The sequence below is a fragment of the Cnephaeus nilssonii genome (assembly GCF_951640355.1).
Source record: "Cnephaeus nilssonii genome assembly, chromosome: X".
Taxonomy (NCBI): Eukaryota; Metazoa; Chordata; class Mammalia; order Chiroptera; family Vespertilionidae; genus Cnephaeus; species Cnephaeus nilssonii.
This window is the reverse complement of record NC_137071.1, coordinates 11,745,976-11,764,218: the sequence shown is the minus strand read 5'-3', so window position 1 is coordinate 11,764,218 and position 18,243 is coordinate 11,745,976. Positions and strand designations below refer to the sequence as shown.

The window sequence follows — 18,243 nt, the reverse complement described above, 5'->3', positions numbered from 1 at the left end:
TTACAACCCTTTTTGAATACCAAAGTACTAGCAGTTTTCAACTTTACTAATAGGTTGGCTTCTAAAATTTCAAATGTAAGCTATCATTTAGAACATACTTACATGGCACACCTATAGATACTTACGAAAGTCATTGCCATATTGGGATGGCAAAAGGGGTGATGACATAGCATTGGGGTTCAGCGTTCCATATAAAGAGCTAGCTACATATGCTTACGGATTCAAATTTTGTTGAACTAAATTTAAACATGTAAATTGCTACTTATATATTTGGTATAAGTTGAAAACATGAATTTAGAGAAGGGGGTGTGTGTCCAAATAGCTTTATGTTGTACAGAGCAGTGAGCTCTGGGTTCAGCTGTCCCTTACCAGACAGTGTGGAGGATGACTGTGCTCAAAACCTGTCCTTTGCTGTCACCCTCAAAGGTACAGAGAGGTGAGCCACGGTGGAGTGGTAAGAGCCACGAACTGGAAGGAGACCGTCTGGGGTTCAAAGTCTGTTTCTACCTTTCTATCTGGCTGTGTGACTTTGAGTAAGTAGTTGATCTGAGCTTCAGTTTCCTCATCCGTAGAATAACAAAATGCCTGGCAGGTAGCAGAACCACATAAATGGCAGTTGTTGTTGTTACGAGTTTCATTCAATTGGACATTTCTTAGTTTGGAAAGAGAGAGTAACTGCCTATCTTTTGGCATCAGTGTCTGACTTCAACAGTAAATATCTTTGGACCCTGACATGGATGTTTTATATTCTCCAAGAAGTAACTACAATAACACAATGTGGTAACAACATGGCGCCTTTTATTGAAGGCGTTCAAGCATCATGGCCAGAGGAAGTATTTTCAGTTCAGTTTGTCGAAATACTTCAGTTTTCCAGCTGGATCTGGGATTATCTATTGAAAGAAAAAAGCAGATCACTCATCATTAGTTGTCTGATAATAGTTTCCCATCTCTTGACTAAAGAAGACTGTGTTTGTGTACTAATTATATCATACGTATGTATATAGGAAACACTGGATTTGTCCGACCTACTAATCTCAGCTATGCCAAAAGGAAAATCATTTGTCAATAAATTAACATCTGTACTCAAGCACCCCCGAATTTACTTACAGCTCTTCTCTCGGCCACCAGGCTTTCATGGCATCTTCGGGTTTGATCTAATTAAACCAAACACATTAAGAGAGCATGGCTACAGATGTTAATGTATTTCTAAAATCATCTGCTGGTGAAGTGTTGGGGTGCCAACAACCTGAAAAGGGGGCAGTGTGTTCAAGTGGATTTTTTTGGAGGTCCAAAATGCAACCTTTTAACCTCAAACTGCAAAGGTAAAAAAAATACTCTAATACAACCATGGAGCATTAACTTCAATAACTAGTGAATGGAAAAATACTCCAAAGAAACAAAAAAAAGCCTCCCTACTAGACCTGTTTACTTGATAGTTATAGGTAAAGTACATCCATCCCTACATATAAAAAAAACCTCTTGTAATCACCTTATGATAGTTCTATATGCGTCTTCTATTTTTATTTTTTTTTAAATATATTTTATTGATTTTTTTTTTACAGAGAGGAAGGAAGAGGGAGGGAGAGAGAGTTAGAAACATCGATGAGAGAGAAACATTGATCAGCTGCCTCCTGCACACCTCCTACTGGGGTTGTGCCCGAAACCAGGGTATATACCCTTGACTGGACTCGAACCTGGGACCTTTCATTCTGCAGGCCAATGCTCTATCCACTGAGCCAAACCAGTTAGGGCTATACGCGTCGTCTTCATAATTTTTCTTTAGCATAAAATAAACATTACCTAGTTTTTCAGGCATCACTTCAAGAAGCATTCTGTTTTTGTCAGTTTATAACCTCTCTGCATTTAAATTCAGTTTTTAGGTACTTATGGAATAACTACTTAGTTCCAATAGTGCGCTGGACAATGGGGATATAGGATAACTACCATGGTCACCACTTCTGAGGCTCATACAAGCACGTGGGAAGGATGTCAGTGTACATGGCTATTTTGATGCAATGCACAGTACGATTGTGTGTGACTCAGTGGGGGCTGAGATGGCATCAGGGACGGTCTCCGAGTGGAGGTGACATTTAATTTGGTCTTGAAAGACGAGTAGAATTTAGAGAAGGGGACAGGTATTTCAGGCTCTGGAAAGACCTGAGCAAAGTCACAAAGGTGTGAAAAAACAGGGCTTAATTGGAGGAAAGATGAGTCATGATTTGGTGGGAGCACAGCATTTGTGCGTGAATCATGGGGAACATGACCTGGGAGAGACTGGTGGGAACAGAATGCAAAGGCTTGAAGGCTGTGCCCTGAATATTTGGACTTTGTCCTGTGAGTGACGGAGAGCCGCTAAAAGGTTCTGGTCTGGAGAATGACATGCATTGGAGAGGAGAGATACTGATAAACCAGGAGGCCTGTGCAATATACAGGGGAAAACAGGGATATGGAGATGAAAAATTCATCTATCTTAAACACCAGCACAAAACCTTTTCTGATCCTATATCCCCCTTTCCTACTTTCTTTCTGTCTCCCCGCCCCCAGCTGTATTTCTTGTACTAGTTTCATATTTCATCTTTATTTCATCCTGCTCTCTCAGCACATGCCTGCAATACAAGGTGATGTTAATGCATCAGTCACTGTTGGTTCTGCTCTAGCTCCAGGGGGAAGTGCCCCGAGCTTGATGCTTTTTAAGGCTTCTTAGGTGATACCGGTAGCTTCTGATTCATATTTCTATCTGTGAGCCTCACAATCAATAACTGTAAATTAACCCAATGACTGATTTATAATTTAAAGTACCTACTGCTCAAAGTCTCTTTAATGCTTAACTTCAAATCCATCAGATCTGTGTAGAGGTGAATATTGTATTGTAGCATTAACTTTGACCCACAAGGGCAAAGCTGCTTTGCACACTTATCAAAACTAGTTTAAATCAATGAAATGTTATTTTAACTAATCTGAGTGAGGTTAGAGTGAATTTCTACCTCTCACTGTGTACGCCAATGGTACTGTTTTGTTGTCGTTGTTTGCTAAGGAAGAAAGTCTTAGGAGTCTATATTTTTCTTTTATCCTAAGATAATGATTTCTTCTTCTAATTCTCTAGGTATTTTTCCTAACTGGAGTTTGTGTAAAACTCTTTGATTTTTAGAAGATAACATGTTCATTAAAAAGGTTCAAGCCTGGCTGGTGTGGCTCAGCGTTTGAGCACTGGCCCAGGAACCAAGAGTTTGCTGGTTCAGGGCACAAGCCTGGGTTGTGCACAAGCCTGGGTTGTGGGCTCAATCCCTAGCAGGGGCCGTGCAGGAGGCAGCTGATCGATGATGTTCCTCTCTCATCGATGTTTCTATCTCTCTATTCCTCTCCCTTCCTCTTTCTCTCAAGATTAATTAAAACTTATTTTTAAAAAAGGTTCAAGCAAGTTTCTAAGTTGTATTTTGGCCAGAGACTACTGGCCAGAGACTACTTCAGGGACTGTCTATAAACTATACAGCCTCCCCATGAATGTACTTGTTTCAATCTTTTCTTCCTTCAAATGATGAATCATTAGCTTCAATGTTAGTTAAGCCTGTTTTTTTTTAAAGCTTTTTACTATATATAGAAAAGCTTTGCTTGTGACTGTTTTCTTTGCCCACAATATAGGAAGAAATTCCATAAATGTTCTCTCAGCCCTCTGAATTGATTCTACCAAATCTCTGCTGCTCCCTTTTGTTGTTGTTGATTTTAATGACATATTCCGCTGGATATTAGGCTTTAAAATTCACAGCATGAAGTCCTATGTTCTGCTTTCTCCAGTGTCAGCTACTCTCTCTACAGTTCAAAGAATGCCTGTACTCTTCGGATTTTTGCCGAGCAATGTTTAAGTCATTTACAAAATCAAGACAGTGCTATTACAGATGATCTTAAGGTTGGCATTTTTGTTTGGCCCCAGACATCCCCTTAACAGAAGAATCAATTTGACTTACTGTTTCGCTACCAGGTTTCCAGCCAGCAGGGCAGACTGAAAGGAACAAAAATTGGTAAAAGACAATTTAAAAACAGAGGTCACCTGTTGGCTTTTCTTTTCCCGAATGAAATAAAAAATGGAGCCTGTATTAATGAGACCATTTCTAGGCCACTGACCACCTGGCTGTTAGTAGCTTGCTTGCTTGCACCAAGGAAGTTTGGTCACAGAGCTTAGCAGTAGGTAGCTAATCTATTTTCATTTTTGTCAATTATGTTTACTTGCATTTATAGTATAAGAAACCAAATTGAGTGTTCCTCTAAGAAAGTTGGAAACTTTTGGGATGTGGTGAACTGAAAGGTCTTGGTATGGCAAAAATTTCTCTGAACTTACATAAACTTAAAATAAGCTGATTTGCTGTTTCCTGTAGTATTTTGTACTGATGCCATGGTTTGCTGTTTGTCAAAAGAGACTTTAAAATTATTCAGAAAGTAGGATTTTATTTGGAATATACCTTGACCCAGGCATTGAGTTACACATTTGAAAGGAATATAAAACATATATTCTATTTTAGGAAAATCTGACCTTTCCCATTTAGCTACCGCAAAAACTTGGAGTGAAAGGATGAATAGATTACTAGTGTGATCCTGAATAACCTTGCTGATTACTGAATTACCTTGAGGAAAAAAATCTAAATCAAATAATGTACAGATGCAAATAAAACCTACATTACTAAATATTGCTAGAATGGTACATTTTAAGTTTTAGAAACATAATTTGAAATATTACAGCAGCAGAAACTTTTCTTTGTGCTTATCCAAAAGGACTATGCAAATAATGAGTACTTTTGGATCTTTTAATTCAGTAAGTAGACTATATTAGTGATATTTCATTAAAAGCACTTTAATAATTTGATTTACTAAAAAGATTAGCTAATAATTTGAAAAAAATCAATCAGATGACTTTGGAACCATCCAATGTACTTACAGGATAATAAACCAAACTAGTTATACTGCTACCTCTTCTCAAATTAAAAAATCAAAAGGCTATGATGTTTGGAAGGAAAGAGTACCTTCTCCATGTTTATCGGTGTACTGGAATGCTTGAACCAAACGCAGTGTCTCATCCACTGATCTGCCCACAGGAAGGTCATTGAGAGTAATCTGTCTTAGGATCCCTTTGTCATCAATAATGAAGAGACCTCTATAAAACACAAAAGTGGTAGGGGTGAGGTCATTTCATCTCAGTTAAGACAAATATTTGTTAATTAATGCAAATCCCTGTAGCATCCACACAGGATTGTTATACAGAATCAACACACTACCTACTTGACTAGTACACACACACACACACACACACACACACGTATCTACTATATAATTTTGGATTATAATTTTTAAATTGTAGCTTTAAATTTTTTAAAAAGTTAAATTTATTGGGGTGACATTGGTTAATGAAATGATATAGGTTTCAGGTATACATTTCTCCTTTACCCTCTTTTACCGACCCCTACCCCCCATTAGCTTTAAAATTTTGTTTTGGTCTCTGATATGTCCTGAAGTATTTACAGCTTAATCTTCATGTGTACTAGGTTTGGGATTTTACTGTACTGTAAATGAAATGATGAAACTACACAGCAGAGTCTTCCTTGAAGTGAAGGAGTGATCCATCTTTCTCTTCACTGGCTGTTTGGAATGTCTTTTTATTTCCTTTTAATGGTGGAAAAAGACAGGGTCACCAATATAAGTGAAGTCACCTTTCCCTCTAAATCTCTGTATGTGTGACTCACTTCTATGGCCTGGGGAGTAATGACGTAGTTTGATTAAAAAGACCTGTTACTGAGATAGTGATGACATTGTAAGAGTTAAAGTAGACTAGAGACAAAAATTTTCAAAGAATTTACTGATGTCAATATGGATTTCAACCTAATACTTACTTTAGATTAGAAAAAGATCTCAGATACTGGGGCTAATTGCTTGTGTACAAGTATAAATGATGAGATATTTTTAGTAGAAATACATGGTATTACATATCTATTTCATGATATCTTGTTTCATAATAATATTAAACATTACTAAAGTATTCCTGCTTATCTCACAATACATTTTTTGAGTGAGCAACTTGATGTCTGAAATAACTATGACTCACTCCCCTTGGACCAGGTCAACTTGCTTAATTATCCTATCTAATAAAGAGGGAATATGCAAATTGACCATCACTCCATCACAAAGATGGCTGCTCCCACAGCTGAGGCCAAGTTCCCTTAAGGAGCCTTAATGAGCAATCAGCAGAGACCTGAGGCTAAGCCCTCCCCCCCCCCCCGCCCCGCCACGGGGCTTGACAGGGGACCTCAGGTTGTGCCCCCCCACCCGGCAGGGCTTGACAGGAGACCTCAGGCTGTGTCCCCTGCCCTGGCGTCAGGCTGGGGGACCTCAGGCCGCACCTCCCGCCTTGGCACCAGGCCAGGGGACCTGAGGCCACACCCCCCGCCCTGCAGGGCTTGACGGGGGACCTCAAGGTGCGCTTCCCGTCCTGGTGCAGGGCTAGGGGACATCAGGGTGCTCCCCCCGCCTCAGTGCCAGGCCGGGGGACCTCAGGCCATGCCCCCTACCAGGTGGGGCTTGACAGGGGACTTCAGGCCACTTCCCCCACCCCAGCACCAGGCTGGGGGACCTCAGACCACACCCCCTGCCCAGCGGGGCTTGACAGGGGACCTCAAGGTTCACCCCCCAGTGCTGGGTCGGGGGACCTCAGGCTGCGCCCCCTGCCCAGCGGGGCTTGACAGGGGACCTGAGGCTGCGCCCCCTGCCGGTGGGGCTTGACGGGGGGCCTGAGGCTGCGCCCCCCTCCTGGTGCTGGGCCAGGGGACCTGAGGCTGCGTCCCCCCCCCCGCCTGGTGGGGCTTGATGGGGGACCTCAGGCCATGACCCCCACCCAGCGGGGCTTGACGGGGGACCTCAAGGCACATCCCCCGCCCCGGTCTGGGCTGGGGGACCTCAGGCCATGCTCGTCCTGGCGCCGGGCCAGGGGACCTGAGGCTACACCCTCTGCCTGGCCAGGCTGGACAAGGTTGGGACTGGCTGGGTCTGGATCTAGCCCAATGGGGGGTGGGGGGCGCCGGCCAGGTCTGGGTCTCACGTGATTTTGAGGCGCATGTGGGTGGGCGGGGACTTGACTCTGGGTCCCATGGTGTGCCCCAGACTCTGACAGGAGGAAGGTTTTCATATACATTTTACTAATTTTCTTTCATCTCTGACACTTCTATTATAGAGAAAGGGCAAATAGCAATATTAAATTATTTCTTCTAATTAATCCCCTTTTAATGTGCACGAATTTCGTGCACTGGGCCACTAGTTATTTATATGGGTGTTCTTTCATGTAGCTTTTACAGCTGAAAACTGTTGTCAATGGTAATCAAGTCTGTTCTGAAGTAAGTGAGCCTGATCTAAAATTTTGAGCTTTCCTCTGTAACACACACCACATAAAAACAAATCTGCCTTTCCTTTGCTAGCAAATTCTAGCTTTTGTCTTCTGTTTTAATTTTGTGAACTGCTTCTTTGGTAGACTTTGAGATTAATACATTTGCCATACTTGGTGTAATATACATGTATGTCTCTTCCACAGAGAAGAAACAGGTCATTCTTATAAAAATCAGAAATTAAAATGGCAAAAGTCATCTCAATAACAACCCCAGAAGCTAAAGGAAGCAGGGCAATGCTTTCAAATGTTTGCAGGAAAATTGCCTTTCAATCTACAATTCTACATCCAACCAAATTATTAATCATCATGAGAGTAGAATAAAAACATTATCTGACACATAAGGTCTCAAACCATTTTACCTTCTAATGATCTTTTACTAAGAATCTATGAAGATGTGTGTCACTAAAACAAGGCAGGCAGGAGTAGGAGCTAGAAAGTTAGGGAAAAGGGGGAATAAAGTGGGTATGAGGTTTGTTTATGGAATAATGAAAATGTTCTAAAATTGATTTGTGGTGATCATTGCAAAACTCAAAAAAACAGGATTATAAAATAATGACACTTTCACAAAAAACATTTAAAAAAGAAACTATTAGCATTGAAAAGCTAATAAACAACACAACAAAATTAGTTGTTATAAGTTAAAATTGCCCCTTTTCACCCAAAGAATTCTATTAGCATTTTTTTTATTTTTTTAAAATATATTTTATAGATTTTTTACAGAGAGGAAGAGAGAGGGATAGAGAGTTAGAAACATCGATCAGCTGCCTCTTGCACACCCCCTACTGGGGATGTGCCCGCAAGCAAGGTACATGCCCTTGACCGGAATCGAACCCGGGACCTTTGAGTCCGCAGGCCAACACTCTATCCACTGAGCCAAACCGGTTTCGGCTCTATTAGCATTTATTAGCTCAAGTAACCCAGTGAGAGCTGTTGGGTAAAATTTCCTTAATTTGCCGAAACCGGTTTGGCTCAGTGGAAAGAGTGTTGGCCTGCGGACTGAAGGGTCCCGGGTTCGATTCCGGTCGGGGGCATGTACCTTGGTTGCGGGCACATCCCCAGTGGGGGGGGTGCAGGAGGCAGCTGATGGATGTTTCTCTCTCATCGATGTTTCTAACTCTCTCTCCCTTCCTCTCTGTAAAAAAATCAATAAAATATATTAAAAAAAATTCCTTAATTTTTCCTACTCCAAAGACATAGATTTGCTAAATACTTTGATACTTGTATTTAGGAAAACCATTATTGGAGTCAGTTTGGAGAAGAGGAGAAAGAAATGGACAAGGAGTTTGGGGACCAGGGTTCAAGTCTGCTCTCTGCCATTAACCAATTATATTTCTCTGGCTAAGTTCATGGAACTCTATGAATCTGTTTATCTGTAAAATAAAGATAGGGGTGGTCAAAGACCTTTACATAATATTCCAGCTCTAACAGTCTATGACACTCACTAATTATTTTAAAGAGTATCTATACCATTTTTGCAAGTAGAGCAAATAATATTTCTTGATCAAACTTTGTATCTCCTAACTCCATTTCAATGAGGGTTACAAATATATTTGGATTGGTCATAATGTAAAACCACTAAAAAGGTACCTAAGAGTGTGGCCTGAGTCTTCCAGATATACACCATAGTCCTTTGCGATCTGATGGGTCAAATCTGAAAGAAGTGGAATCTTTATTGGTCCAAGTCCTCCTTGTCTTCGAGGGGTGTTAATCCTGTAACAAACAGAATATTTACCTCTTAAGAGTTAAGTAAATGGCATATATCAAAACAGCACTTTTTCTCTGCATGTGCACACACATGGACAAACGCCACACACCCATTCTTTCTCCAAAAAAGACAGGCTAATATACATTCTATTTTCTTGCCCTTTCCCCCACTTAACAATATATTCACATCCTTTCAACACTAAATATGGAGCTATACATCACATTTTTAATGTATAAACATATCACATTTTACTAATCTCTACTGACATACATTTAAATTGCTTCCATTTTTTTGCTTTTATAAACACTGCTGGGAACTTCCTTGTATTCTTAACATTGTACACTTGTCTGATTAATTTCTAGAAGTAGAATTGATGAATAAAGAATAGACACTGTCATAAGCATAACCTTAGAATTGTGATCATAAGGCAATTCCTTGAGAGACAGGCAGGAAACAACTGGATATTTTAATATTCTGAGAGACAAAGAAATGCAGTCTACTTGCAGCAGTGAAGGAAGTTAGCTATAATCTCAGACACATAAGTCTTGAGATTTAAGTATTCTTTAAGTTGAAACTGGGGGATGTGGGCTGGTGCTCCAACTGGAAGGCATTGACATAGCAGCCAGAAAACAGGGAAATAATGCTCCCCATGTCTGCAGCTCCAGTTCTGACATCCAAGTAGAAATCTCTGGTTGACATGAAAACTATCCAGCTGAGAATGTGTACCAAAGAATTCCTTGGAAAAACAATCTCCAATTATTTGGGATGGCATAGATGTTTTCCCTTAGTGGATTTGTGTTTTAATCATATGGAGATACAGAATTACTATAGAAGTGACAAAGCAAATTAAACCCATAGTTTTAATATTCTTACATTGAGAAATAATTAGTACCTATTTGTATAATGAGTTATTTATAATGTTTAAGAGTATTTGGCATATTAGAATAACATATATACCTTGTGATTCCAATTTAACATGTGTAAATTGAAATTTTATTCAGTTTATAAATAGTAACAAAACAATTTAAAAGGATTTAAGATGCACCATATCTATTTATTAGATTGTAAGAATTGTTTATGTTCTTGGGATACTCAAGGGAAATAAAATAAAATATATAATTGCTTTAAAAAATACTCAAAGAGAGTTAAATACTTAAGGTAATATAAATTAAATTTTAGTTGTGGCTCCTGAACCAATTAAAATTTTAGTTTTATATACATATACATGCACATATAATTTATATGTACACATAATTGTAAATGGAGGAAAACTTATTTTGAATTTGTTACTCTATGAATTTAATGTTGTTTTAAAAACAATGAACAGTCTTTATCATGCATACAGTTTTGTGCAAAAAATTGTGGACATGATTAAAAACATCAACATACACATTTCAGATTCTGAAACATGTTGCCCAACTATTTTCCAGAAATGCTGAACTACCTGTGTGTATGGGAGTGCTGTTTCTTCCCACTTTTGAAATCACTACATGAAAATTTTCAAATTTGAAATATTGGCCAATCAGACAGGGGAAAAGAATGACATCTTGTGTCATTTTAACTTACAATTAATTAAAATATTTCTAAAATTAATTTAAAAATCATTGCTTCTGGAAAATTATAAAAGCTATTTTGAGTTTGGCTTAATACTAGACAACTGTGTAACAGAGAAATGGTATTTTAAAGATTTTTTTTCCTCCAGATTAAGGCTACCCAAAATTTGTCATAATAAAATAATCATACAATTCAATAGTTTTTGTTATGGACATCTTTTGCATTGAACTTTCCCCCTCAATTTTATTTTTATGTAACTTCATTGAACTAGCATTACCCAGACAAATCTGAATTGTCTGATAAATAACTATATTCCTATAATGTTGAGTTGTCTGCCAATAATTTAAAAGTAAATCCATTCTTTTTCCTACAAATGTAAATGTAAGGTACTGACCAGGCCAAATGGGTAAACTGTGAATCGACAGAGCATGCCACCACTTCAGTGTTTATGGATCTGAATTCTTCAATTCTATCACCAAAGGCGATAATTTCAGTTGGACACACAAAAGTGCTGAAAGTAAAAAGAAAATATACTCAGTATTATCAAAATACACATACATGCGAGTTTGAAATGACTTAAGTCTTTACAAACACATTTAGTATATAAAAATGCACATTAAGAACAACTTTATATATGAATCCTCTCAATATTGAGTAGTCTAAAATGCTTTATAGCTTTCAAAGGATCTATACAAATCTGACATCATTTCATTGTTTTTACATTCCTATACCAGCCTTATGAGCTAGATGCATCTATCTGGATTTTGGAAATGAGGAAATGCCCTCCCATCCCCTCCATTTTTTGATAAAGTCCCGTTGTCAGAAGGGCATGTTTAGAGAATATTACCTTAGGGTAGTGTTTTTCAAGCTGTGGTAGGAATTACTTAAGTCAATTTACTGAGTTCCAATTAGCATTTTAAAACAGTGAAATAGAAAATATGAGAATACATCATTCACAGTAAGGGTGAGTTATGAAACATATATATATATATATATATATATATATATATATATATATGTGTGTGTGTGTTCAGGAATGATACTAAAAATATTTAACAACCTTATTTCAAAACTAGAGGCCCAGTGTATGGATTCGTACACACTGAAAGGAAATTAATTAGAAGGTGGCTGGGGGGGGGGGGCAGGACTGGGCGAGATGGGCCAGACACGCCCTGGAGCCAACCTCCCATGGTCCCTCCCCGGCCAGCCACACCTGGGGTGGTGCCAGGGCTCGAAGGGTGTCTGCGGAGTGAGCAGGGTCCCTCAGCCTGGTCTGCGGGGATCAGGCCAAAACTGGCAGTCTGACATCCCCCAAGGGGTCCTGGAGTGCAAGAGGGCACTCTGCAAAGTTACTGTCACTTGGCAGCTCCTGTGTTGAGCATCTGCCCCCCGGTGGTCAGTGCATGCACGTCATACCTACGGGCCAATCGCTTAGCCTTTTATATATATAGATTGGCTTTAGTGCTGGAGGTTTCGAAAAAGGATCAGGTAGGCGGAGCAACTTGGGGAAGGGGTTGAGAAAGTGGATATTTACCCTCTGGTATGGAAGTTTTTCAGTATCTCAGTATAGCATGGCTGTACTGGTGCATACAGACTGAATGTTACCATTTATGTATGTGTAAGTGTATTGGGTAGCAAACATTTATTTTCTATTGTGTGTGATGGCCAAGAAAGTTCGAAAAATGTAGATTTAGGGGCCAAGTTCCTACCACACCCCAACATAGGCTTTTCAAATGTTTCAGTTGTTCAAGTGGAGGACTGTCATATGCAAGCAGAAAGTTCTAATCTAGACTACGTTCCTGGAACCTGGGCTATACTGTGTATTTTTAATATTTTCCACAATGTAGGTATGGTCAGTCCCTGCCTTCCTTATTATCCCAAGAAGTGCTATTTAGAGACACATTTGCCTGACTTCTTAGTGAAGACAGAGAAAAAGGTCTGGCAGAAAACTGAAGGATTGTTTGTGACTTTCATCCTTATAGACTGGCAAATGCCTGAGAATTCTTCCTTATCTAACCAGGCCCAGTCTGACTTTATATAGAAACAACAGAAAGAAGCTATCTTAGCCAGAAGACCATTGCTAACATCATGCATAATTAGCTATGTCTTATTCATTATGGAGTTTTAAATAACACTGGAGAGACAGAGCATATTTGTCCGCTATGTTAGACTAATTTCAGAATTCAGGTTTAATGTTTTATTTTACATACGTTTTAACTTTGGTTTTATAACATGAATTTAGAAGGCCTATACTTTTTATATATTAAAACTTCAACTTCTGGTTTCTATTGGAAATTAAAATATATTATACATTTCAGCTAGTCAAGCTAATTTAAAAGGTTATGTATTGTGTAGCTTCATGACTTGTATTAGTCTCCACGTACTAATTTTTATGAGAATCCTTCCCATTTGGATAGACTAGGTGTCAGCAAACATTCAGCCACAGGCCAAATTTAGCCTATCTTATTTTTTGTAAAGAAACTATTTTTAAACAATTTTTTAAATATATATTTTTATTGATTTCAGAGAAGGGAGAGGGAGACAGAACATCAATGATGAGAATCATTGATCAGCTGCCTCCTACACACCCCCTGCTGTGGATTGAGCCCTGACCTTGATTAATGATGGGTAATAACTGAGGTCTTACTAGCTGCTTTGTACATGTATTACTTACAAATCAAGTGGGTAGAAGAAAAAAACCAGGTATTTTCCATGATAATCAGTTAACTTGAGCTCCTTAAATTCTCCATTTATCACAGCGGTTCCTTCCCAATAAGGTGCTGGCTTGGAAACTAAGGAAGAAAAATATAGGATGTTTTATGACACTGAGAAAACGGATGGGATGACAGGAGAAGAGCTTTAGGAAATCAATAAAATCAAGGGTTCTAAACCTTTGGATCTCTTTAGCAGTCTGGTGAAGCTTACATACTTCTCAGAATAGTGTTACTGGATATATAAAATAAAATATATAGAATTACAAAGGAAAAATTTATATTAAAATGAAATTATCAAAATACAAAAGACCCATATTGGTGATGTAGTAATACATGTTCCCTTTTATTAAGACTTTAAAAATGCAGGATCTAGCAGTGATCTAATTAACTACCAAAAATAGTGATGGATACCTGTAACAACCAACAACCACAATATGGCATGAAAATACCTGGGGGTCTATTGACAACAGGTACAAGCAAGTACTGCTGAAGCTAATGTGGTTTGTTGCTGATGTTTATAATGGAAAGACATGCTCAATTTCAGTTGGAGGTTATTGACAATGCTTTTAATTCTATTCATGCTCACAGAACCCGCCCCCCCTACATTCCATCCCTGCACTATACCCTACTGGATCCTTCACTATAGCCCCTACAAGTTGAATAACTTAATATATTTCAGATAATTAGATATGCCTTTCCCTAATAGCAGTCTTTCAGATGTATTAATTTAAACATTTGGCCAGTTTCTCACATACTCATGGAGGACCTGTTGCCACCCTCAAAGAGCAGGAAATTTGCAAATACATCAGGCCGGAAGTGTACAATCCCAGACCATGGCATTATTTTCCTAGAGGGCTTTGAAAGAAGAGACCCCTTGGAACAGGTTTCAAGTGACCTAATGGAAATTGAATAGTTGGTGCTGCTCTCTTGTAAGGGCATGCTGTAATTCTAGCCAACATGCTTTGAGAATATACCTTCTGTTACATTCAGATAACACTTGAACTTTCAGAACCATTACATATATGGAAGTCAATCCTTGTTTCCAAGTTTGACTATGGTTCCTAGAAAGTGAGGCTCATAATAGCCAGCATTTACTATATTTTGTATAATATCCAGCATTTTTGATCACTCTAAAAGAGACATAAACTTAAGATGAATTTCTCTGTGAAGTTAATATATAACATGTGATTACTTGTCTTGAGTCAGCAGCCTGCCTCATATAAATATCCTGATCTGATTAGGTAAAGGCCAAGAGGGGGAATTAGTAGAAGGGTACTGAACTATACATGCTTTGTATACATTACTGAAAATGCTATTCAATGGGGTTGGTTAACAGGATATATTAAGTAGATTTGTGGTTGGAATTATAATGACCTGTTATTCCTTAATGATTTTAGCATATGAGGACAACCAAATCTGAGAAATAAATTTTGTTCTCAAAATTCTGAGTTTGAAAATTTGGGGTTCTTGATTTAAGAATTACGAAGTTAGTTCAAAGAAAAAAACTGTCATCAATTTATGGAGCAAAAAAAAGAATGTAGTTAACTTTGCTAAGATCTATAAATGGAATTCCCAAAGCAACCTCTCTGTGTATTAAAATCTTGAATATAAATCATGTAACAGATTCTGGCAAATGCAAAGCAGTATAAAGGATATTTAAACCTCCTCTTCCCATAACCCCATTAATTTAACTACTGTTAACATTCTGATGTCTTTCCTTTAAACACAAATTTGGATCATGTTGCACCCCTTTTAAAAAAAAAGCAACAGTAAATCATTTACAGTTTTCTTGTCACTAAAAATTATTTCAAAGTATGACCTTAATGGCTCTATAATATTCCACTTTATGAATAAAAGTCCTCATATCTTTAATTCTAGATAAACCTACATGACACAGAGATATAGCAAATATCCAAAATTTGAAGAAGTTCTCTGGTAAAGGGAAATCTATTACCACTGTTTTTTTTTTTATGAGCAGACTTGGATGGGATTTGTTTCGTATGGGAAATATAATGTAATGCCAGTAAACACTTAACTGGCTGACACAGTTCAAAATATCTTCCCAGGTAAGTGAAACTAATGACACTTTGAAATACTGTGATTTTAAAAGCACAAGACTGGGACTCAAAGATTTTCCTGCTGGCCTTGACAAAATAAGCTGCCATGCGGTGAGAGGGCCTGTGAATAAAGAAACTGCAAGCGGCTGGTTCCTAGGAATTAAGCATGGCACCAGGTCACAGCCAGGAAGAAAACAGGGACCCTGTCCTTAACCTCAAGGAACTGAATTCTGCCCACCACCATGTGAATTGGGAAGAGGATGCTGAGCTCCAGAAAGGAATGCAGCCCAGCCAACATCTTGACTGCAGCGTTGTAAGATCTAACCCAGCTAAGGCCTCCTGTGAAATAATAAACATGTTGTTTAAAAAAAATAAAAGCGTGAGACTGGTTTCTTAAAAACAAAAAAATCCAAAAGTAGTTAACTTTCAGTAGGAAAGAACTGCACATGTTTAAGAAGGCAAAACAGTTTTTCTCATTTATTACTCCCACTCCATCCTAAGTCGTAACATCCCACTTTACACTGAGGATTCATAACTGTGAAGCATACTTTTTACACTGAATATGGACATAGAACATGGTGTAATTGAACCACAATACACATCTTCAGAATGCTGTAGGAAAAGCAGGTTACTTAAAAACAAGCAAGGGACAGTCTTTATCCTTTAATCCCTGCCCACTTCTTTTTGGCTAATCTTAACATCTAGATGCAGCAGGCCATAACTTTCTCAGTATCTCAGTCTGACGTGTCCTTCCTGAAAGTGGCCATTACCTGTGTACACTGGACAGAAATGCAAATAATCAAAAGCCAAACTGGCAGGACACAAATTTGCCATGAGGTTTATCATCAACCAAAATACATTACTTTGAACCGCCTTTTTCTTCCTTTCCTTACAAAGAGCCTTCAAAATACACCCTGTAAGAAGTTCTTCGTTTCTAAGAGACACAAAGAATACCCACTTATTATATGTTTTGGGGAAGGGCTTTTAATAGTCTTTATAAGATGAAAACAAAAGGAAAAAAGAGAAAGGTGAAACGTTTGCTCTCCTGAACATTTTGTTTAGCCAATTTTCTGTTTAATCAAACTTTCTATGAATCATTATTCAACTTAACCTGTCTTCCCTGGAATAGTACTTGGAAACAGACGCGATATGCTGCAGCCACTTTGCAATGTTTGAGGAAGTGTTTCAGTTTGCACAACATCCTCCGATGCCTGTAAGTCCGGGACCTGGACCACCCTCTTTCCTTTTTCTGCGGCTTTTGGGGTAACCACTACTTACAAAATCTGATTAGTGGAAACAATCCCTTTCTCACAGCAGGAACCCTCCTCCCTTGCCCTGCTAAGAAAGAGCCAGGCCCGCCCAGGGACCAGAGGCAGGACGGGGGGGGGGGGGGGGGGGGGGGGGGGGGGGGAGCGCCGCCCTAGTCTGGCTCCCCGGTAGCCTAGCAGGGCACACGCGTCTCCTGGTCCTCCCAACTTCCCGCCTCCCTCAGCCACCGGTCAACCCCCCTAGGCGGGGCACCACCTACTCTTGGCTTTGCTGAGGTGCAGGGAGTGGTCGGCGGCCGAAACTCGGGACGCCTCCCCCGGGTACACTTGTCCCCCCGCGTAGAAGTGGCACTCCTCTTCACGGGTTCGGGGCCTCTCCTCTGCCTCCAAGCCCCGCAGAGTCTGGGCCAGCAGCAGCAACAGCAGTAGTGGCAGCAGCAGCAGCCTGAGGCTCCGGCTGGGGGCTGGAGTCTTCGCGGCTGGCAGCAACCCCGGCGCCTCCATGACCACGCGAGCGCAGACGCACGTTCTTTGGCGCGAGCGCTACTTCTCCCGCCGCCAGGCAGCAACAATCGCGCGCTGGACACCCCCGCGAGCAAGGCTCGGCCTCGCGAGAGCTGCCCCGCCTTCCCCTCCGCCGCCCGCCCCCCGCCCCCACTCCCCGCGCTCCGCTCTCCGGATTCCAGGCTGCCCCGACTCCCACCGCAACCCTCTCAATCCCCCCACCCCCCACCCCTAAGCCCTGCCACGTGGCCTGCTGGCCGCTGCCCGCTTTTGCGCCTGCGCCTTGGGGAGGACAGGCTTGGCACTCAGCCCGACTCAGCGAAAGCTGTGTGTCTGGAGTGGCCGGTGACTGGCCTGGCCTCAAGCGCTCCCGTCCTCTGCTCGGTTCCATGCCCATCTCTTCCAAAAAGCCTCAACAGGGCACACCATCCCCCTTAGCAAACTGAAACTAACCTATCTGCCTTTGATCCGCTTGCATTTTATGCTTGTAACAGTTTCTTCCTTGAAGTCATCTGTGTGAACAGTGCCATGACTACCCCCGCTAGTTCCAGGTCTTTTAAGTCCCCAGAAACTTGGGATGAGAAAGGTCTAATCATTTATTCTCCAGCAAGCAAGGGCAGCCAGGCACTTAGGTGACCTACGCCTGTCTCAAGGTATCTTTTCTTCTTCTATTTTCCCCATGAAGACTTGAAAAGTAAAAAAAAAAAAAAAAAAAAAAAAAAAGACTTGAAAAGTTCCCAGGAGCCCAGACTTTCTCCCAGCACATTATTGTTCCATTTTATGCCAATTATGCCATCACATTATGGGGACCAGAATCCCTGTTTTCCTCCTGTGAGCTCTTGTCATGTTTGTGAATCCCGCAGAAGTCTGTTAGACTGTCAGCTCCCTGGGATCTAAGTCGGTGTGGAATTCATCTTTGTTCCCAGGGCACCTGTACATGGCATTTGCTACTGTAAGCACTTGTTTTTATAGGTAACGCCTAACACTCCCCACAGCCTGTCTCCCTTTCAAGCTGTTTTCA

At 40.2% G+C, this 18,243-nt stretch overlaps 1 protein-coding gene across 2 annotated transcripts; it reads right to left on the bottom strand.

Annotated features, from left to right (window-relative positions):
* Positions 1-778: 778 nt before the first annotated feature.
* On the bottom strand, positions 779-17,327 carry PRDX4 (peroxiredoxin 4). 2 transcript variants are annotated; one of them, XM_079765748.1, is made up of 7 exons: positions 16,979-17,326; positions 13,354-13,471; positions 11,074-11,190; positions 9,008-9,130; positions 5,013-5,143; positions 3,963-3,997; positions 779-890 (listed from the first exon to the last, which is right to left on the bottom strand). In XM_079765748.1, the coding sequence occupies exons 1-7, from the start codon at positions 17,220-17,222 to the stop codon at positions 840-842; spliced, it is 819 nt and encodes a 272-aa protein (XP_079621874.1). In that variant the 5' UTR covers positions 17,223-17,326; the 3' UTR covers positions 779-839. The 2 variants fall into 2 exon arrangements, with proteins under 2 accessions (XP_079621874.1, XP_079621875.1); XM_079765749.1 differs by lacking the exon at positions 779-890 and adding an exon at positions 1,089-1,154 and having other exon boundaries at positions 16,979-17,327.
* Positions 17,328-18,243: the final 916 nt, after the last annotated feature.